The sequence below is a fragment of the Mastigoproctus giganteus genome, chromosome 7 (genome assembly GCF_048544385.1).
Source record: "Mastigoproctus giganteus isolate SK-2022 chromosome 7, ASM4854438v1, whole genome shotgun sequence".
In the NCBI taxonomy this organism is placed as follows: domain Eukaryota; kingdom Metazoa; phylum Arthropoda; class Arachnida; order Uropygi; family Thelyphonidae; genus Mastigoproctus; species Mastigoproctus giganteus.
This window is the reverse complement of record NC_143581.1, coordinates 47,123,883-47,147,143: the sequence shown is the minus strand read 5'-3', so window position 1 is coordinate 47,147,143 and position 23,261 is coordinate 47,123,883. Positions and strand designations below refer to the sequence as shown.

Genomic DNA, 23,261 nt, shown 5'->3' with positions numbered 1-23,261 from the left:
TGCAATGTGGAAGTGGTCATGGTAAGATGTACTCTTCAAACCAAGTATTACCCATGAATGATTGGGAGAATTTACAGTTTTTTTCTTTAGAAGATAAATGCTACTGGTGCATTCAACAACTTACTGTAAGTTTATGCCAAGTGACTGATCAAGTATAAAACATTTTTCAAGATATTAAAGGCCTTTTTTTGCCTTTGTGGCACTCAGGCTCCTTTTCTAAAATTTACCCAAAATTTATTGTGAATTTTTTTAAAATCTCCATTAAATGAAGTGTACTTCTGTGTGTTATGCATAGTGTGTTTGACATATTCAGTAAACAAATATTGAATGATCCCTTATCCAGAAAGTCTGGGACCAAAGGCTTTGTAGGTTCTGGGTTTTGAGGTCTTAGCAAGGGTAATAAGAACACATGCAAAATGAATAATTAAAAGCATATATAAAGATTTGAATTGTCTAAAAAATGTTACAAAACGCAAATGTTAATGTTTTCAGGTGCTTTCCAGTATGCAATATAACTGTATATTGCAAAAGTCAGGAGTACCCCACCCTACCCTTGGTGGTACATGACTTCCGGTTTGGGGCCGTTTTATGTATAAAAGTTGGGTAAGCTTGCCATTGGGCAATATAACTAAGATGTCACATGGCAATTTCTGCTTACTAATGATAAGAGGATATCTAGTTTATAACATTTGTACCTTCATTTGAGAGTTACTCTTGCGTTATTGGGCAAAAATTTCCCTGTGATAACTGAGACTAATTCTGATAGAAGCTACTTTTCAGCCATATTTGCTGGTGGTTGATATTATGACAGTGTCACATTACCAAGAGCACACATAGTTTATAATTTATAAATTCAGCCTTTTCACTCAAAACAACTTTTTTATTTCTCAGTGCAAATCACCTGTAAACAACAATTTCTTTGCTGCTGAAATTTTGTGAACAGTGAAAATAAAACTGAAAAGTGTAAAAGTGAGGGACAGGTGGGTATATTACAGTGAAAGTAACTCTTTCTCCAACAAGCATGTAGTGGAATAGTGAGCTTGATGTAGCATATAGTGGCATCACACTTTCAGATTTTACCAAGAACATTATGGATCTCTCCAAATTTTGGGATTCCAGATGTGGAGTGTCTTATATCATACTGAAAATTGGCTCTTCCAAAAATTGCATAATAGAGTTTATGAGATATCAGATGATCAAAATGTTGAATTTATGTATTTAAGAAAAATTTGCTCCCTTACTTGTAAAGCCTGTTTTGCAAGCCTGCTGTTTCATTTGTTCACAAATGAAACAGCAGGCTTGCAAAATTTTAACTGATTACATGTGTTCATAGTGAAGAAATGAAATATAAAATTGACAGATTTGTTATTAAATCAGTTTCCTTTGCTTAAAAATTAAAATTCTGAAGGAATGATGGTGGTCAGTGGTCTTTTTTTATATTTCAACTGCACAATTTGGAAATTGAAAAAAATTTTGGCTGTGTGTGTGTGTGTGTACCATTCTATGCATAATGGTAATGTTGAAAGAATATATTTTCAGAAATAAATGTTTGGTGGTCATGTAAACAAAAACTTTTGATTGTAAAACCAATATGAGATTGCATTTTGTAGTAAGCCTAGTTAGGTCATAGTTACACACAAAACTGTACAGTAATGTACTGTTGTCCTCTTAGCATGAGGCATTTTTCCTAAATTTGCTTGCCCAAATTTTGTTTAAAATATGCTATTTTTTGCAAGTATAAAGTATTCATTTCACTAGTTAAAAGTACTTTAACAGAACATGCCCTTCAGTATTAATTTTGTATGAGTTTGATGTGGCATTTATTTATTTATATATATACACATATATAATTTTTCTCCCTCATTTATTTTACATAGTTTCCTGAATTTTTCAGATCAGTGTATTGTTGCCATGGTTGGCCACTTGTCAACCCTTGTACTATAAGCTTGTTAAATAGACTATAATACATTTATAAATGTAATGCATACATAAATGCTAGTTAACATATGCACTTTTTTTTGCATAGTGAAAGTAGTAGTACTGCAGTGGATATTTTTAATCACCACAAGCTTCTTCCTATTCTCCTGCGATGCTTAAGTGTAGATATTTATGGATTTGATGTTGTTGTTGCCATCTGTAAGTGTTAATTTCAATTGTTTTATTAGTGAAAACTGTTTATATAAAATTATTAAATAGTAACTGCAGTACCAGCTTTTTGACATATTTGTAGATACTTTTACTGAATGGATTAACCCTAGTCTTAACCAGTATTGTTTCCTTCCATGATAGTCAGTAATCTCAGGATAATCAAAAATGATTGAAACTAATTTTACTATACAAAATTTTGAATATTATTATTGAAAACTATATACATCATTTTCACTAATAATTTTCTGGAGAGGGTTGAGAGAAGGGCAACCAGATTGGTGATGAGTGTAAAGTGATGCTCATATAAAGCATAGTTTAGAATGTGTGGCCTGCAAAGTTTGACAAGAGGGAGATCTAATTGAGGTATATAAAACACTGAAGGGATGAGTAAAATAAATGAAGATGGTCTATTCTCCATCATAGGGGAGATGCAAACCAAGGGACACAAATATAAAATCTCGGATGATCTCATGAAGTTCACCTATAGGCAGTGGGTTGACATTGGAATAAATTGTCTTACAGCATGGTGCAGGAAGTGAGTCTGGCTAAGTTTAAAGGAGAATTGGATGATTATCTTTTGGGAATGTTCTGTTTTATTATATATATCTCTTTCTCCTTATGGATTAATATTATTATTATTTTTTATATATATATATATATATATATATATATTTGGCTTATACAGAAAAATTCTGTTTCATTGCATTTAAAGCTATCAGATATTCATCTCCAACTTGTATATGTTTTTTCCTCTGCAGGTCTATAATAATTTCTGAAAACTATCATCAAATTGAACAAGGAGGGTGAACAAACATTCCCATAAGGAAGGAAGGAAGTAATATAATGAACAAGCATTAAGCCAGTGTGAAGTTCTCTCTCCTGCTGAACACAGCAACAGAAATATTAGAACTTTCGAAAAAAACTGGTTAGTCTGTTCTCCGTTTTCAAAAAAATGGAAAGTATGCCTTTTGCATTTGGATGGCATAAGTGGTTCAGAAATGGAAGAACCAGCACAGAATACAATCCTATCCCAGGACATCCATTAACATCAATAACTAATGTGACTATCAGTACCACAGCTTCTGTTTATCTTGAATACAGACAAATTATAACAAAAAAAAAGGCGTTGGGTATCAGTACAGGAGCATACAAAATATTTCAAAAGAATGCTTTATGAATGGTGCAGCTTCATTTCATGTTGGGTTCCTCAATTCCTTCTAAACAATGGCACATTAGAGTTGATATCTGTGTTGTGCTGTCAAAAACACCTACAAATGTCAGAACAATCATGGAAAATGTTCAGGATTCACCACTGTGATCCTGAATCAAAACAATGCAAAGTTTGCAGTGGAGTGTAATACATCTCCAAAGAAGGCACAATCTGTCTGCTGAAAATTGCATGATTATCATCCTTTTTCAATATATGAAAGGCATTTATACTCATACTGTGGAAAAATATAAGTTATAGATGACTCTCATCAACCAGTGCAATGCTACCACTTTGCATATCGGAAGCTTGAAGTGGTCAAGATCTCCTTCAACCCATGAGCGGTACTACTAGTACTAATACTAAGTGATAGATGACTCTCATCAACCAATGTTTAATCTCCAGAGAAACGTTTCTGGCATTAGCATTAGTAAAGACACACGATGCAAAAAAGCAAGCTTATATAGAATCAGCCAAAAAAAAAAAAAAAAAACCTCCTAATTTCACCCATCCACTCGCTCCAAATGTTTGTCTAGTTCTGCCTTGAATCTGTTTAAGCTATCAACTTCTACAACGACAGATGGAAGTTTGTTCCAGCAATCAACCACACGCTGGCTAAAGGCAAACTTCCGCACATCTATCCTACAACTATCTTTCCTCAATTTGAATTTATGCCCGCCCAGGCGATTATTCTAAGCAGGAGGAAGAATCCCATCAGCACTGAGCATGCTAAACCATTCAAGGCTTTATATACCTCAATCAGATCACCTCGCAGGTGCCTAATCTCCAGACACTGTAATTTGCAAAACTTAAGCCTTTCTTTGTAAGAGCAACCCTTTGTTCCATTCACTAATGTTGTTGCCCTTCTCTGCACTCGCTCCAGCAGCTCTACATGCTTCCTAAAATGAGGCCTCCAGATCTGTATACAGTACTCAAGGTGTGGCCTGACCATTGCCTTATACAAGGGGATAATCACCTCCTTATCCCTGCCAAAACAAGACACCATGAGCTACTCTTGCAGACCGTCTGCACTGCTCAGAAAACTTCATATCTGCCTGCACAATTACCCCCAGGTCCTTTTCATTCTCTACCACTGTCAGTGTAGCACCACACAGTTGATACATTACTCTGGGGTTACTGCTTCAGATATGCAGTACTTTACATTTGTCATTGTTAAACTTCAGTTGCCACCTCTCAGCCCATCTGCTCAACTTTTCTAGATCCTGTTGCAGCAGCGTACTGTCATTAGTTTATACAGTCTATCATTAATAAATACAGAAAACAACAATGGAACCAACACTTACTGAACCCTGAGGGACTCCACTAATAACATTAGTCCACGATGAGAAGTGTCCATTGATTACCACTCTCTGTATTCTCCCACTCAACCATCCCTTTATCCATAGCAGCAATTTGCCTCCACTGCCCTAATTTGTGCAGCAGTATCAAAAGCCTTTCTAAGATCCAAAATATATAATATCAAAGTTATTTCCTGCATCCAGTTCCTCTGTGACCACATCATAGTATCCAATCAAATTGGTCAGACAAGACTTCCCCTTAACAAAACTATGTTCTGTCTGAGCTACAACTGAAGTCTTGTCTAGATGATCCTGCAGTGTCTCCATTAATTTCCCTGGAACCAAAGTTAAACTAACAGGTGTGTAATTAGTTGTTGTTACCCTTTGATCCTCCTTTGTGAATTGGGATCACATTTGCACATCTCCAGCCCATGGGTACCTCCCCTGAGTCCAAGGAAGCTCTCATAATTATGGCTAAGGGTTTGCTTACTTCATTTGCTGCCTTCTTTAATATAACTGGATAGATCTCATCCACCCCAGGTGCCTTTCTTATGTTTATCTTCAACAATTTCTCCTCCACTTTGCTCTCAGTTATTACAAAATCATCTAGCTCACTGCCAGAATTTAATTCACCTCTGATATTCCCCTCCCTGAATAACTCCTCATGTGTAAATGTAGATGCAAAATACTCAATTTAGTTTGTTAGCAGTCAGGATCAGCAACAATTGAACCATTGATAACCACTAGACCAACCTGATTCATCCCCTTCCTTCTAGAGTTTATTTAAATAAAGAATTCTTTGCTGTTTTTCTTTGTATTCTTTGCCTGCCTAACCTCCTTTGTGACTTGGTTACAGACCAGCTTATGGCTATCAGAGGCTTCCGTTTCGCCCACTAATTTATGTATCCCATGCATTTTTTCTTCTCTGCCCCATGTTTCATTATTTCATTTGACATCCATTAGGCCTAAACCTTGAACAGTATTTCTTAGTTGGTATGAAAAGCCTAGTAGCTTCCATGATTATTTCCTTGAATGCTTCCTATTTTGAATTTGTTGTTGGTAACATCATCAGTTGGTCCCACCGTATAGAATTTAAATACTATCTCAGACCTCCATAGTCGCCTTTACAAAAGCAAAAATCCTTCCATCAGGAAATGAACACCGCATATTCCCAGAGCAATATGGCCTTAGTTGCTAATGCTCCTAAAAACCAAATAACAAACAATAACAGGCAAACATCCTTCCTTTTACCCCTGATGGTAGTTGCCTCTTTGAGTAAATCCCACTTCAGCACACGATGATCACTGCCATCTAGTGGTTCCTTTATCTGTAGATTCTTAATGCATGAAGAATCACTACTGATAATCAGATCAAGAGTATTACTCCCTCTAGTTGCCTCCCGAACATGCTGCTGTAGAAAACAATCATCCAACAAATCCACAAAAGCCTTGCTAGTCTATGAGTTACCAACCCACAAATTCCAGTCAATATCTGGGAAATTAAAATACCCCATTATAAGACTCTGATTTACTGGCTCACTCTATATCCTTGTACAGTTGTTTATTATACTCATCAGAGTCATTAGGCCTATAACACACTCCTACTCTCAATTTTGATTTCCCAGTGCCTATGTCACACCAAACTGACTCGACACTGCACTGTCCAGCCATGTTGACTGGCTGTACTTCCTTGGAGGTGCCTCCGTAGCCAGGTGGGAAGGAGCAGCAGTGCGTAGCACACGCTTCTTGATTAGACCGGGGTTCGAGCCTGTCACCACCAAATATGGAGGATACGGAAAGGTCAGGGAATCACCACCGCATATCCCGGAGCAATATGGCCTTAGCTGCTTATGCTCCTAAAAACCAAATAACAAACAAACAAACTTCCTTGGATTTTATGTGTTTCTTAACTAATAGCATAACCCCTCCTCCCTTTCTATCCTTCCTGTACACATTATACTCCCCAAATTCCATTTCTGCATTCCTTATATCAGTGTGACACAACATCTCTAATATCCCAACAATATCTGCCTTGGATGTTTTGACCAGCACCTCAAATTCATCAAATTTATTTACCAAACTCCTAGCATTGGTGTACACGGAAGTATACATGTTCCTGTTCTTAGCTACTCTAACGTAGCCCATGTGTTTACTTGTACCGCAATGACTCCCAGAAGTCTCTGAAATCCCCTGCATCTTGTTTTCCAGGCTGTTGCTCATTCCAATAGAAGCAGTGCAAGAATCACTTTTACTTCTGCCAGTGACTACTGTTAATCTATTAGTCCGTGTGCCCCCCAAGCTAGCAGTTTTCCGACCCACCCAACATTGCCTCTATAACATCAGCAAATATTCTTGCAATGCCACAATCCCCCCATCTTCTTCAACCCATGCACTGTAATACTACTAACCAGTACCACTACTAATACTAGGTGGTAGATAAGTCTCATCGACCAGTGCAATATCATGACTTTGCTTATTGGAGGCTTGAAGTAGTGAAACTCATGTTTAGTCGCCAGAGCAAAGTTTCTGGTATCCTCCCCCCCCATCTCCTTTAAACCATGCATGGTACTAAGTACTGTAGGTTTTGATACGTTGTGTGTTTGGGGTTTTCATTCATGTCTGGATACAATTACAGTGGCATTATAAATAAATTGATTCAGAAAGTATGCCAGAAAAGACCTAATTTGAAAATGGAAGCATATGTGTTGAGAAAACAACATGAGTGTAACATGAAAACAGTTCCTCGCCCTCCCTATAGACTAGATCTTGTCCTTCGTTACTTTTTTTCTGTTTCCTAATACCAAGGGTGAACTGAATGGTCGCCATTGGATTGGACATTAGCTGAGGTAATAAATATCACTCGGGATATTTAAATAATCTCTGAAATAAAGCTTCTCTGATATGTTTAGAAAATGGGTGGAGAGATGAGACAGTTGTATTGAAGCAGATGGGGGTTATGTCAAAAAGGAATAGTCATCAGTAGCTTGGTAAACAGTTGTTTTTATTTATAATTTAATTTGTCTCCATCTTTTTGAATCACTCTTTGTGTTCGAGAATATTCAGGGTTGAACAGAATTTTAGTTTTATGCATTTCCGTTAACAGTGGTGCTCTCAGCGCCTCCGTAGCCACAGTGCGTAGCACATGCTTCTTGATTAGACCGGGGTTCAAGCTCGTGACCACCAAATACGGAGGATGCGGAAAGGTCAGGTAATGACCACCGCATATCCCCGGAGCAATATGACCTTAGTTGCTAATGCTCCTAAAAACCAAATAACAACAACAGTGGTGCGCAATCTTTTATATTGAAGGATCACATTGGGGATTTTTCAGAAACTCCACAGACCTGGTAAGGTCTGACAGCATACTGTTTTCCTCTGTAACAATCAGTGAATATGCATGGTTTGTCCTCAAAAAATAACATAATTAAATTTCAACATTTAAGCTTAATAAGAAAATATATTTTTAAAAATTTATATTTGATTGTTTCTGGAGTGCATTTCTTGAGTAATGGGGGTTTTTTTTTGCTAGTGGCAAGATTTTATGGAATGTTTTTCTTTGTGAAATTTTTAAAAATGAAAACTTTATAAATTTTCATGTACAGTATATGAATATTAATTTGTTCTTTTGTTGACTTGGTTGCCTAGCATTAGGGTGAAATTATTCCAAAAATCAAGTTAGAATGTTTTAAAAATGGAAAAGAACTTGTTTTTACTTCTTTTTTTGATGCAATACTATCTTTTACATCTATTTATATATCATATGATTCAGTTTCATCAACTTATATGTCTGAATTTCAACGAATTTGGAATTCCGACATATTATTCCAAAATAAGACAACAGTGGCTGACAGACACGATCTCCTCCTCCTCTGATTTTAAATTCTATTTTCATGCTGCCATCTATTATAAAATGTATCTGTAATTACTTAGAAACACTGGAATGTTTGTAACCTACTTTGAAGCATTATTTGAAATGTGTATATACATACAGTCAAACTCGATTATAAAGAGCACGGAAATAATGAGCAAAAAAGCCATAATGATTTTAATTTACGCGTATGCCCATACAATCATTCACTGTTATAACGAGTGTACCACACGGATATACCATACAAATTTTGGTAACTATGCAACATTCTTAATTGCCCAGGGTCAAAAAAACCCAATTCTTGGAATAGACAAAAATGAAAAGGGCGACTTAGCTTTTATGACACCCTCATTGCATCGGATTAGCGGCCAGTTTATGACCTTGCCCTTTTGGGAAAGGGGGCTATACAATAGTGCATTGGCATTCTGCTTGTCGCATTAACCTGTTTACAGATTGTCTTGTATTCACTGAACCATAAATTTTTTTTTTGGAACTTCTAAAAACTTTTTATGCAGATCACTTTACTGTAAATAAAATCAGAAACAAACCCTTCCTTCAGAAACTTGTCTACTAATAAAAGAAAGTCTCTCTTCATTCACGAAAAAGTTGAAATTATTCTTGTTAGAATGTGGTGCAAAACGTTTTTGGCCTCGTCAACAGTAATGACATTGTGGAAGAATAAACATGTGTATGTATCGGCACTGGTAAAGAACATAACCTATAAAAAAATCAACTTTTACTATTTAAACATCCATAAATGAGCTCAAAGCACTTTCACCCGTCACATGTGTATAAAAAATATGGTTTTATGTTTAAATCTGAATAGTCTTGAAGCTGATTGATGTACAAAAACTAATTCCAAATTTTGCCTCTAGGTTGTCTAATTTGATAGGATAATTTTAACGGTTCTTTCTCTTTTTTTTTTTGCAGACCTGTTAAAACCTTGTCAAAGGCTGTACTTTGAACATCTCTGACTGATACTGTTCATGTTTCTGAGTGCTGTTGAAAAAGAACATTAATGCTGTTGTGCAAACTTGACCACAAGTAAAAATCACACTGTATGTAAATGAGAAAGTTGTTTTTGGATAGAGAAATGTGAATGCATGCTGCAGGTACTGTAAGCTGTGTTTTAGTGGGAAGATTAGCATCCTTGGGTAAAGATTAAAGTTGCACTGGACCAAAACACGATAGGAATGTTTCCCTTATTATAAAAGTTCTCATTATCTGAATTTTTCAAAAAAAATTTAGATGTGAAGTAGGGAATGTGAAAGTGATGCCAATTATTGTATACAGCTAGAAGGGCATCATTTGGCTTCATGAGCTGAGCCATCACTGTATTTTTGCCATCACACATTGTTGTAGAAGCATTTGCAAAGTGAGATGTAGCTGATGCTCTGAAGACATTAATACAGTGGCACGGCCAAAATCCTTGGGCACCGTTTCCACCCTCTGTTCTCTGGGCATAAGTCTTTGTGACTGATTGTTCCACAAGATGAAGAAGACATTTAGAGGTTAATGCTTTCTAACAACCTAAAGACATTTTGTCAGCAATAGATTTTTCCCCTTATCACACTTGAACAAAACTTGGCCACTAATAGTATTAAGCACCTCCCACATGCTTGGGTTTCAGTTGTACAGGGGTGGGGGATTACTTTGAGGAAATATGCAAGCATCAAATATCTGTAGATAAAAATTATTATTATTTTTTTTTCTGTACCAGCTGTATTGTCTCTTCTTTTTAATCCCTCAATATGTCATTCATACAAGGCGGATAATAAAAAATAAAAAAAAAAAACAGACTAGAATTAGAATTGACGTGAAAGTGTAAGTTTACAGCTAAAATGTTAAATCCAGTGCAGCTTGTCACCACATAGGACTTATAAATACAAGCACAACTTATTAAAAAATCAAAAAACTGTGAACTCCCAGTTTATACAGGTTTGGGTTGTCTGGTTATCTGTTCAATTTTTTTAGTTTAATTTTCATTATTTGTAATTTTTTTGTGAAGCTACACATTACATAACAGGAAGGACAAAGGAGAGATCTCCTGAATAAATCAGAACAAATAGTGTATTTTATTGTTTGCCCTGTAGAGTTTTGTTGATATAACCTTATCTGTGCTTTGTGTCTTATAGTGATAATGACAAATCCATTACAGTTAAGTTATTAGCTCCAGCTGAGGTCACTGTCAAGGTGGCGCCTCCATAGCCAGGTGGGCAGGAGCAGCAGTGAGTAGCACATGCTTCTTGATTAGACCGCGGTTCGAGCCCGTGAGCCACCAAATACGGAGGATGCAGAAAGGTCAGGGAATGACCACTGCATATCCCCGGAGCAATATGGCCTTAGTTGCTAATGCTCCTAAAAACCAAACAACAACAACAACTGTCAAGGTGATACAATGGTACTGAAATAGTGCAACTTTGATAGATTGCATCACTTACTGGGCAATTGCGAGACAGTTTATGTATAAATGTACACATTATTTGAAATGTACTTGAAACAGTCATGAAAAATGTATACACAGGGTGTAACCGTTTCATAACATGTGGGCTGTACTTTCAGGATCAATTGAAGACCCAAAAACAAAGAAAAAGTTCATATTAACATGTATCTGGTTCTGGAGCCATGGATGTTTGAATTTTAAAGATTGGCCATAAAGTTTTTAATAGTAAAAAAAATAATTTAATAAGAATAAGCAAACGTACCTAGTATGAGTAATAGTTTACTGTTCACATGTTTGCTTATTTCTTATTTTTTATCATTGAAAACTTCATAGCTATTTTTTTAAATTTCAAACACCCATAGCTCTTACCATTCGGAATCAGACAGATGTTTATATACACTAATCCGGATCGAAATATGAAAAATTCTTTCACAGTTGAGTACTGTACTTCGAAAGAAAGACACGTGTGATTTAGGAAGGCAGATAAGTCACTCTGACTGCACAGAGAGAGAGACGGAACATACATCACATTGCCTTGCGTGTTCAGTATTGTTGTTGACTCTGAGTTGGATGGATGATATTGCTTCATTTGCGCACTTCTTTATATGTGCATAAGTTAACATATTTTATATATTATTGGTTTATGTACTGTATTTCCCCATGTATAAGACGCACCTTAATTTTGGAGCCCGAAATTTGAAAAAAAAATGTATTACATAAAGTTATTGAACTCAAATTTTATTCATCATAAAATTCATACAACTCCTCATCACTGTCAAAACTCCCATCCATTAGCTTGTCCTCATCTGTGTCTGATGACGAATCACTGTCTTCACATATTGCCTCGTCCTCAGTTCCATCTATGGCATTTGAAATGCCACACTTCTTAAATGACTTGACAACGATCTCAATCTTGATATTATCCCAGGATCTTTTCACCCAGGTACAAACTTCTCCTATAGTTGGTTTCTTCACTCTTCCTGCTGGTGTCAAATTGTCCCCAGAAGACATCATCCATTGATTCCATTCATCTCTCATGGCAGCTTTGAAGGGTTTGTTAATGCTGACATCAAGTGGTTGGAGCTGGGATGTCAAGCCTCCAGGTATGACGGCAAGTTTTGTTTTTTGCTCTGCAGCAATCTTCTTTGTGTTTTTTGTTATGTGTGCCCTGAACTGATCAAGCACCAATAGGGCAGGTTTGCATAAGAGCCCACCTGGTCTCCTGCTCCAAACTTTCTCAAACCAGATCTTCATCCTATCCTGATCCATCCAACCCTTGTCATGAACTTGGACAATCACTCCTCGAGGAATGTCTTCTTTTGGCATTGTTTTGCGTTTGAAAATCAGCATAGGAGGCAGCTTAGTTCCGTCGGCACAAGCTAGAACAACTGTATAATGGCTCTTTTCGTGTCCACTTGTCTTCACAGTTAGTTTTCACCCCCTTCTTATCAACAGTTCTGTTACTTGGGACATCAAATTGAAGGGGGACTTCGTCCATATTTGCAATCTGTCCCAACTCAAACTGATGTGTCTTCTGACATTGAATGACAAAACGATGAAATTCAAGGACCTTGAATCTTTTTCATCAGCAATTCTTCTTGCTTCATGCTGAACCATCTTTGTGGACACAGGAATTCCAATTGCCCTTTGCTCTTCAATCCCCTCTCTAAATCAGGCCATTTTGCTGACTTGCCTCTCATGGCCTTCTTCTGCCGTGGGGCTTTCAGTAAGGTTTCTTCTTCCCGTAGCCAGTCTCGGATTGTTTTCTCAGTTGGAGGAGGACCAAACTTACGTTCAGTAGCACAATTTCCATTCACTCTTGCAAACTGGATCACTTTTAACTTGAATTCAGCACTGTACGAAAATCTTTTCTGAGCCATTTCTGGGTAGAATGTGGCAAAACGTAACCTAATATACCGGTAACAAGTGCGAAACAATGAGCGCAAAGACAACAAGCGCGAAAAAGTGGGAAATGCAAGTAAAAAAATCTACAACCACTGTATAAGACGCACCCAGTTTTTAGATCCCAAATTTTTAGACACCCCAACACCATTGCCTTGTCGAGGACCTCGTATGCAGACAGCTTTATTGTTTTTCTGATAGTGATGCTTTTAATTCTATCAGATGTGCCTGCAAAATCTGATAGCTTCTCTTTATTTTTTTACAATGTTGCATATGGTTTGGTTACCAACATTATAATGGTTCATTAAAGATTTAATGGATGCACCATTTTCAAGCTTTTGAATAATTTCAAGTTTTTGTTCAATTGAAAGCACAACTCTTTTGCGTTTACCCATCATTTTGCCAATTTCTAAACAAAAAAAATATTTACTATAAAAAAATTTCAACACTCCTGACAAATAAAATTTTTTTTAGTGTGTGTGTGTGTGTGTGTGTGTGTGTGCAGTGGAGCACAACAATCCATGCAACTCACTAAAACAAAGTAAACATTTGTTCTCTTTCCATTGTTTTTTTTGAGCGGCTGGTGTGAAGATAGCAGATTGCAGGATAATAGGTACATTCATCTGCAATCATGACTTATAACGCCCCTTCTTGTTGCTTATCTACGACTGGCAAAATGTCTATTTATTACTTGAATTTTATGCTTTCCAGTGCATATATATATATATATATGTTTTACTTTGGAGTCTTGAAGTGTCCCAGTTAATTGAGAGTCTGCTGTACAATTTTTGAGCCTTCTATCAATGGATACATGTATTGTCTTTTTATAGTTTTAAATAAAGGCTCTACAGTAATATTTTTATTTATTTATTTTCATCAGCACTATCTATATTATTAAATTTTCTATTTATTTGTATTCTAAGTTTTTTTGCTCAGATAACTGAATTATGTTGACTACATATGCTATCCCTCACTATTTGACCACCTACCTTATATAGCTTAGTATGAACATATGATACTGTCTCTGCCGGACCAGTCAGTCCTTGGATAATATGGATGTATTTAACAGTGGCCTAAAATGCTCAGCAAGTAATTTATATTAGCTGCTGATTGTTTAAGGCTGCTGCTGTAGCTAAATAGCCAAACATAAGGGTACATTTGTACTTGCATTTTGAGTTGACTGTGGTTCAAGCCTGCATGGCTGCTAAATACAGTAAAGTTCTTGTGAACTCTGACTCTATGTCACTGTCCTAGAGTATATTGACCAATGGGATCTCTGTGTTATTTGATTATTATAACAATTTGAGTATACTGGTTAAAAGGCCTTATGACACAGATCAGAACTAGTTGCGTATGGGCAAAAGTGCAGGGGGGTGACCAGGATGGTTGCTAATGTCCTGGAGTATAAACAGTAAATTTATTTATTTGGTGTGTGTATGTGTAGTAGTAGTAGTTGAGGCTTGTGATGCAAGAAATCAAGCTTATGTAGCATCATCCCAAAAAAAAAAAAAAAAAACGTGTCACACATCCAATCCCTCTAAACATTTGTCCAGTTCTTCTTTGAATTTATTTAAGCTATCAACTTCCACAATGACATATGGAAGTTTATTCTAGAAATCAACTGCCCGCTGGCTAAAGGCAAATTTCCGCATATCTCTTCTATAACTGTCTTTCCTCAATTTGAATTTATATCCCCTCAGGTTCATAATCTGAGCAAGAGGAAGAATTCCATCAGAATTGATCCTGCTCAACCCATTCAAGACCTTGTACACCTAAATCAGATCACCTCGCAGGTGCTTAGTCTCCAGATGCTGCAATTTGCAGCACTTAAGCCTTTCTCGGTAAGACCACCCTTTCATTGCCATTCTCTATAGTCGCTTAAACAACTCTACATACTTCCTAAAATGAGGCCTCCAGACCTGTGTGCAGTACTCAAGGTGTGGCCTGACCATTACCTTATACAAGGGGACAATTACCTCCTTATTCCTGTATATCATTGAAAATACCCCATGACCCACTCTGGCAGCCAGTTTGCACTTCTCAGAAAATTTTATACCTGACTGCACAATTACTCCCAGGTCTTTTTCATTTTCTACCACCCTAAGTGTAGTACCACACAGTTGGTACATTTCTCTGAGGTTACTTCTACCCATATGCAGTACTTTGCATTTGTCACTGTTAAACTTCAGTTGCCACTTCTCAGCCCACCTGTCCAAATTTTCTAGATCCTGTTGCAGAAGCACATTGCCATTTCGCCCATTAACAACTCTACCAACCTTTTTATCATCTGCAAACTTGGACATTAGGCCTGATATACATTGTGCTGCCACTTTATTAGGTACATCTACCAGGTAGCATGTTGAGACCTCCTTTAGCCTTCAGAACAGCCTGAATTCGTCTAGGCACGGATTGAACAAGATGCTGAAAACGTTGTGCAGGAATGTGGTACAATGCAGACATGAGTGTTTCACACAGTTCCTTGAGATTCGATGGAAGTGTAGGCCTTCAGCGAACAGCCCTTTCCAGCTCATCTCAAAGACGTTCAATAGGATTGAGATTCAGGGACTGAGCGAGCTACTGCAGCAAAGAAAAGTCACTGTCATGTTCCTGGAACCATTCCAAAGTGATTCGGGCTTTGTGCACTGGCGCATTATCCTGCTGGAAGTAACCAGCTGACTGAGGATAAACTGTCAACATGAACAGATGCACTTGGTCAGCAATGTGGCATTCAGACTTGAATCAATGGGCCCAACGTGTGCCAAGAAAACGTTCCCCACACCACCTTGCACAGTAGTCGTCAGGCATGGCTGGTCCATGGATTCATGTTTTTTTTTGCCAAATTCTGAGCCTCCCATCAACATGATACACCAGGAACTTCGACTCATCAGTCCAGGCAACTGTTTTCCAATAATTGATAGTCCAGTGCTGGTGTTGCTGGGCCCACAGGAGGCATGCGCTCTTGTTCTTCATTGATAACAAAGGTACACGATGTGGCTGTTGGCTGTTGTAGCCCATTCGTGACAAAGTGCGACTAGTGGTCCATTGCAATATTTTGTTCTGCACACCAAGGTTGTATTCTGGCATGATATGCTCCATTGTGGCCCATCTGTTTGCTTGCAGAATTCTAGCCATCCTCCTCTGACCTTTGTCATCAACAAGCGACTTTCTTCCACAGGCGTGCCGTTGAGAGGATGTTTTCTGTTCGTTGAACCATTCTCGATACACCCTTGAAACTGTAGTGCGTGAAAAGTTCAGGAGAACTTCAGCACGTCTTGCACCTACTACCATGCCACGTTCAAAGTCCATTCTATCACTCCTTATCCCCATTCTTGCTATGGTTTGTATGCTTAACTGATACTAGAAAGGTTGTTCTGCTGCATTTATATCCACAACTGTGGTCATGTGACTTGCAACATTGTAGGACAAACCATTTGGGTGCACAGCACGGGGTGTAACTAATAAAGTGCAGAACAGTGTATCTTCATCAATATCATTGATAAATATACAAAACAACAGTCGGCCAAACACCGAGCCCTGGGGGACTCCACTAATAACATTAGTCAACAAACAGCAGCTTCCAGTGATTACCACTCTCTGTCTTCTCCCACTCAACCACCCTTTTATCCAGTGTAGCAACTTACCCCTAATACCATACTGCTCCAATTTGTACAGTAGTCTTCCATGTGCAACAGTGTCAAAAGCTTTCTTGAAATCCAAGTATGTGATATCAAAATTATTTTTTGCATCCAGTTCCTTTGTAACCATATCATAGTATCCAATAAATATGGTCAGAGAAGACTTTCCCTTAACAAACCCATGCTTTGTCTGAATTATTACTGCAGTCTTGTGTAGATGATCCTGCAGTGCATCTTTAGCCAGTGACTCCATTATTTTACCTGGAACAGAAGTTAAACTAACTGGTCTGTAATTACTTGTGTCACCCTTCGATTCCCCCTTTGTGAATTGGGAATACATTTGCACATCTCCAGTCGGTGGGAACTTCCCCCGAGTCCAAGGATGCTCTCATAATTATTTGCTTAGTTCCTTTGCCGCCTCCTTTAATATAACTGGATAGATCCCATCCACCCCAGGTGCCTTTCTTATGTTTAACTTCAACAATTTCTTCCCCACTTTTCTCTCAGTTATTACAAAATCATTAAGCACCCTGTTATAGTTTGATAAACTTCTGACATTTTCCTCCCTTAATAACTCCTCACGTGTGAATGTAGATGCAAAATACTCATTCAGTTTTTTAGCTATCTGAGCAGGATCATCAACAGTCAAACCATCATCATCAAGTTGGCCCATCTGATTTATCCCCTTCCTTTTAGAGTTTATATAACTAAAGAAGTTCTCGCTATTTTTCTGAGCATCGTTTGCCAAAGATTTCTCGTAATCTGCCTTCGCTTACCTATCTTCCTTTGTGACTTGATTACAGACTAGTTTATATCTATCATAGGCCTCTGTGTTGTCTGATATTTTATATGCATCTCATGCAGTTTTCTTCTGTGCCACGAGTTTCATTAGTTCATCTGACATCCGTTTAGGCCTAAACCATGAACAGTATTTCTTAATCGGTATGGTGCCTCCGTAGCCAGGTGGGAAGGTGCAGCAGTGCATAGCACACGCTTCTTGATTAGACTGGGGTTCGAGCCCATCACCACCAAATACGGAGGATGCGGAAAGGTCAGGGAATGACCACCGCATATTCCGGAGCAATATGGTCTTAGTTGCTAATGCTCCTAAAAACCAAATAACGTCTTAATCGTTTGAATGCTTCCCATTTAGAATTTGCTGCTGTTAACATCATCAGTTGGTCCCACTGTATACAATTTAAAAACTGTCTGAGACCACTGTAGTCACCATTCCTGAAGCAAAAATCCTTCCCATCACCCCCTGATGGTAGTAATATCTTGAAGTAAATCCCACATCAGTACACTGTAATCACTGCCACCCAGTGGTTCTTTATCTGCACATTCTTAATGTGTGAATTATCACTGCTGATAACCAGATCAAGAATATTACTCTCTCTCTCTGGTTGCCTCTCTAATGTGTTGCTGTAGAAAACGATCATCCAATAAATCCATAAAAGTTTTGCTAGTGTGCGAGTGACCAACCCACAAGTTCCAATCAATATCTTTGCAGTTAAATTCCCCCATTATTAGACAATCTGATTTACTGTCGCACTCCTACTCTGATTTTTGCTTTTCAAGTGCTTGCATCACACAAAACTGACTCAACATTCCACTGACCATATATGTCCTCTGGATGCACTTCCTTAGATTTTGTTTCTTAACTAACATCATAACCCCCTCCTCCCTTCCTACCCTGTCTGTCCTTTCTGTATGCATTGTACTCCCCTAATTCCAATTCTACACTGCTTATATCAGTGTGACACCATGTCTCTGATATCCCAACAATATCCGCCTTTGAAGTCTTGACCAGCGGTTCAAATTCATTTTTATGTTTGGACCATTATTTGCCATTGACAGCATTCCTCTTATATTGTGCTGTAGGATCACCAGTTTGAACCGTGAATCCTTTAATATTACGAAGGATAAGACAGACATTATAGTAGTCACTGGCACAAAGGGCCAAAAAGTTCTTACATGCCTTTGGACACTGTTCATAGAAGAGTTCTACCATTATATCAACTATGTCTGTATGATGAGTTGCTGACATCTCATTGTTTTGAGGTGTGTGTGTGTGCATACACACCCAGAGCTCTGGATCACAAATTTTAATAGTGCATACACAAAAAATAATTTTAAAATATGGTTTATTGTTTTTATATTGATATGCTTAATTTTCCATTATGCAAGCATTAATTATTTATTATTATTAATTTATGAAAGGAATGCTTCTGACCAGCTACCTTATATAGCTTGGTATGAATATAGGGTGATTCACTATCAGTGTGACAAACTTGTAGGAGGTGTAGGGGGCACAAAGATGAATCGAAATCACATAGCATTGCAGGGTCTGAAATGCCTTCATCATGCAGTAGAGGACGTTGAACGGGAGGTCGCGTGAACAGCGATCCCGCTGGAAGTCAGCATTTGCGAACCGGTTCCCAAGGCAGTAGGATGGACGAGTATTCAAACGTTGAACTGGCCGACATGCACCTCGCGTATGTAGCTGCGGACTGTAACGGGCGCGCCGCTCTGCGCTTGTGCCAGGAACGTTTCCCGCACAGGCGTGCTCCTCGTCATATGATTTTCGCACGTGTGCACAGAAGGTTATGTGAGACTGGTTGTTTCACGAGAGGTACCATGAATCGAGAGCGAACGACGAGGACACCAAACAATGAGGAGAATGTCCTACGTCTTGCAGAAGGCAATCCGAGTATGAGTACTCGAGCGATGGGCCAACGATTGGGTATTTCCCAATCCACTGTATGGAGGATACTGTCAACAAACCAAATGAGTTCATACCATCTGCAACGCGTCCAATCATTGGAGCCTGCGGATTATCCACTCCAGAGGACTTTTGCTACTTGGTTTCTTCAACAGAAATGGTGCGCAAATGCTGACTTCCAGCGGGATCGCTGTTCACGCGATCTCCCGTTCAACGTCCTCTACCGCATGACGAAGGCATTTCAGACCCTGCAATGCTATGTGATTCCGATTCGTCTTTGTGCCCCCTACACCTCCTGCAAGTTTGTCGCACTGGTAGTGAATCACCCTGTATATGACACTGTCTCTGCCAGAGTGGTCAGCGTTTCAATAATAAGGATGTATCTCTGGTGTATTTTGGCTGGAAGATAGATTTGCCTGCATGTCTGTCTCATTGGCTTCAAGCCATGGCTTTAAACCAACTAATCCTTAACCAACAAAGTTGTGATCAGCTGGTAGTTTAAAGCCTGCTTAATGCGTCTGCATTTTTATATCTTCTACTTCACATGACTTTTCATAATATTGTATTTTCTCCCTTTACCCCACCTCCTGCTACAGGAGTGGGGGTAAAGAACCACCGAACCTGCTTACAGAACCACCTGCTACAGGAGTGGCAAAACAGATGGGCCAGTACCACCAAAGGAGAAATCACCTGCAAGTTTTTTCCACAGACAAATAGAGTATACCTGAAATCACCATCATGGTTCTTCCCAGGACTTCATACAACATACTTAATAACAGGGCATGGCCCCTTCAATGCAAAGCTCGCTGGCTTCAGACTCACAGACAACCCACATTACACTTGTGGAGAAATAGAAGACTGGAACCATCTTATGTTTGACTGTCCCATATATGAAGACCTAAGATGTATTCTAATTGCAAAAGTGAGATATCTTCCAAAGGGACAAGAATTTCTCCTCCTTGAAACCGAAGAGGATTATAAAACATTGTCACGATTCGCCCAGGACCTCTTTGCGAGAAGAAGGGTGAAAATTGCCATACACTGAGGAAAAGAGGAAATGTCACTCAACCATGACAACGCAAAGACAAAACATATCACCAGCCAGCATTTCTCCTCTTTAAACGAAAGAAGATTAAAACTGAAAAACTTGATGACAGATTGCAAGCGCAACCTCAACAACCTGAACTGCAAGTACAGGACTTATTCCAGGAATGACCTACAACCCTAGAAGTTGACATCTCTTTAGAAGAAGTAGAACTTAAAAAGAAGACCTACCATGGACTTGACCTCGTTGCAGCTCTGCTGCCAACGCTACAGGCTATACCTGTGCTCTCTTGCACAGTACTTTCTTTCCACTTCCCTGGGGAGGGAAGGAGATGGTTTCACTGTCTCTTCCCCTCCTCGCCCTCCTTTTCCTCCTAGTGGAACATAGGCCTGCCCCACTGACCACAGGGGTCACCTCCTCTATCGACCCCTTACTTCCTATTTCCTCCCCCTAGCCTTCAGTCTCTTCTCTACTCTGTTCACTTTCACAGCGTAACCCCACATAGTCTAAATTTAAATTTAAAACTTTGACCTGGGGTTGCCATCCCTATTGGTTCCATGTTTCTGACTTCAGTCTCTCCCCTACTCTGCCTAAACACTAGCGAATGCCCCATACAATGTCAAAATTCCAAATGCATACGAAAACCCCTTTCGGCCTAACCTTTCAGCGACTACTTCCCAATACTATTAAATTATTATTTTATTTTATTATTATTTAAAAAAAAATTTTTTTTTATATGTCCTTGCCACTGAAATCTCAGGAAATTAGGTGGCAGGACCTGCCAGAGTAAAACTTAAAATTACTAAGTACCTGGTCTGCCTCCACGAGGCATAGTGTGGACAACGTTGGGCCCGAGCAGAGGTCTAGCGGCTAAATGGCCAGAAGAACAACGAAACACAACACTACACTTACAAAATCCATACACTTTTAAATCTCTGGCCTTCCCAGTGAACTGGTACACCTACAATGAAAGCAATGCGGAGATGGGGGAAATCCCTGGTGCCATTAGACACGAACACACTATACCCCCCTCCTTTTTTTCCCTTATAAATTTATACTTTCCCATTTCCTGCAAAGTGTAATAAAATTTTTGTTTATTACTTTAAACAAAAATATTAAAAATATAAATATTTGTTACGTGTTTATTTCAATATCAGGAAATGTAATAAGTATTAATGATTTGTGTCATCCACAAAAAGCATTAGCTGTCCAAGTTGATGTGAACAGAAAATTAGGAAGTTCTTTCTTTCCTTCTTCAGGTCAGTGTCTACATGTTGTGTCAGAAAATAATACTAAAGCTGTCTCTTTACTTACCAAAAGTGGTACCTTACAAACTATTCAGACCCTAATGGATTTAGAAGGACAGGACCCTTCTGTTGTTCTCTTGAGAACACTGGTAGCAGGTAAGACACAATGAGCATATTTTTATTTTAATCGTTAAGAAGAAATTCTTAGGCTTTTTACATGATTTTAAATTTGTGATTTTGATATATTCTGATGCTTTTCTTTCTTTTTTTGCAGGAATAATTATGAATTTGCAATGCGATAAAATATCATCTTGTTCTCATATAATGGTAACATCAGTAATAAAAGTGATTAAGGAAACACTAATCACTCCAGTTATAGCTGACGTCGAGAACTTTAAAAAGCTACTTAAGGTATAAATAGGATCTCTGCATTTTCAACTTTCATTTAAATTTCAAGTAATTATCACTAGCACCCACTTACAGATTTGTGTACATCCTATTGTAGTATGTTAATATTTATATGATAATTCAGTTTTGATTTAATGATTTTTATTTGTTCAATGCTTATAATTTATATACAATTATCAAACCAATTTGATCATTATTATTTAATCATATGAAATGAGTAGTATTTAATAACAAGCAACATGCATAAAAAAATGTGGCAAGCAGACACATTTATGGGTGCATGTTGTTCACACTCAGTACTTTTTCGAGTTAAAGCTTGATCTAGTTTAAAATTGTGGATTTTGTAATACCATCCGTTATATTAACATTATGAGGAATACAATTATGTATAGTCAGAAAGTTCAGGGATTAACTTAACTCCAGATTGCATCGTCATGATGATGAAACCTGCTTGGTGACTCGTGAACATAGTGATGCTTGAATCAGCCATTTAACTGGAGTTAGTTCAAATTAGTGTGTGTTGAATAGTGTTTTATGTGTTCTGTTACATTTTAAAATGACTAGTTTTACTGAGCTTCAAATTTGCATCAAATTTTGTTGACAAACTGGGAAAAAGTGCAACAGAAACCCATGAAGCATTAAGAACAGCTTTCAGAGAAGATACCATGACTCATCAGCAGTTTGCAAAGTTTAAAGAGGACGAGCTGTCCATTGAAAATGATTCTAGCACAGGCTGCCTTTCAACTTCCAAAACCAATGATTCAATTGCTTGCATTCTTGATCTGATCAGGAGTGATCAGTGCTTATTCACAAAGTTGCCAGTGAAATTGGCATTTTTATGGGATATATCAATTAATTTATCTCATGATCATAGAGAGCAGCAAGTTCTGTATGTCAGAATCTTCTCCAATATGCTGTTGCTGCTGACCCACACTTTGTTTGTTCCATTGTTACTGGTGACAAATTGTGGGTGGATGCCATTGACCTAGAAACAGAAGTCTGATCCTTAGTAGAAGACTGTCTTTTTCAGTGCCCAGAAAAGCAAGACAGAATCTGTTAAATGCAGAGATCATGCTTTTCATATTTTTTGCCCCACAGAATATTACTCATTATGATTATGAATTGTTCTGCATAGCCAAAGAGTGAGCTAGGAATTACCACAAAACAATTCTATCGTGAATGTGCAATACTATTTGAAGGAAATGGCTGGGCTTCAGGGAATTGGCACTTGCATTGTGACAACACTTGTACATTTGGTACTCCTTGCAAAGCATTCTATCACTGTGGTTCACCATCTGCCATACTCACTGGATTTATGATTATTGTTATTTTTTCTTTT

At 38.1% G+C, this 23,261-nt stretch overlaps 1 protein-coding gene across 1 annotated transcript in view; it reads left to right on the top strand.

The window, feature by feature from the left end:
* Nucleotides 1-23,261, top strand: part of LOC150082877 (HEAT repeat-containing protein 3-like) — a 189,790-nt gene that overhangs the window by 96,378 nt on the left and 70,151 nt on the right. Inside the window, exons 5-7 of the mRNA XM_090378307.1 lie at nucleotides 2,027-2,136; nucleotides 21,527-21,670; nucleotides 21,789-21,925. Of these exons, the coding sequence (XP_090234433.1) occupies nucleotides 2,027-2,136; nucleotides 21,527-21,670; nucleotides 21,789-21,925 (391 nt within the window). The remainder of the gene's footprint in view (nucleotides 1-2,026; nucleotides 2,137-21,526; nucleotides 21,671-21,788; nucleotides 21,926-23,261) is intronic.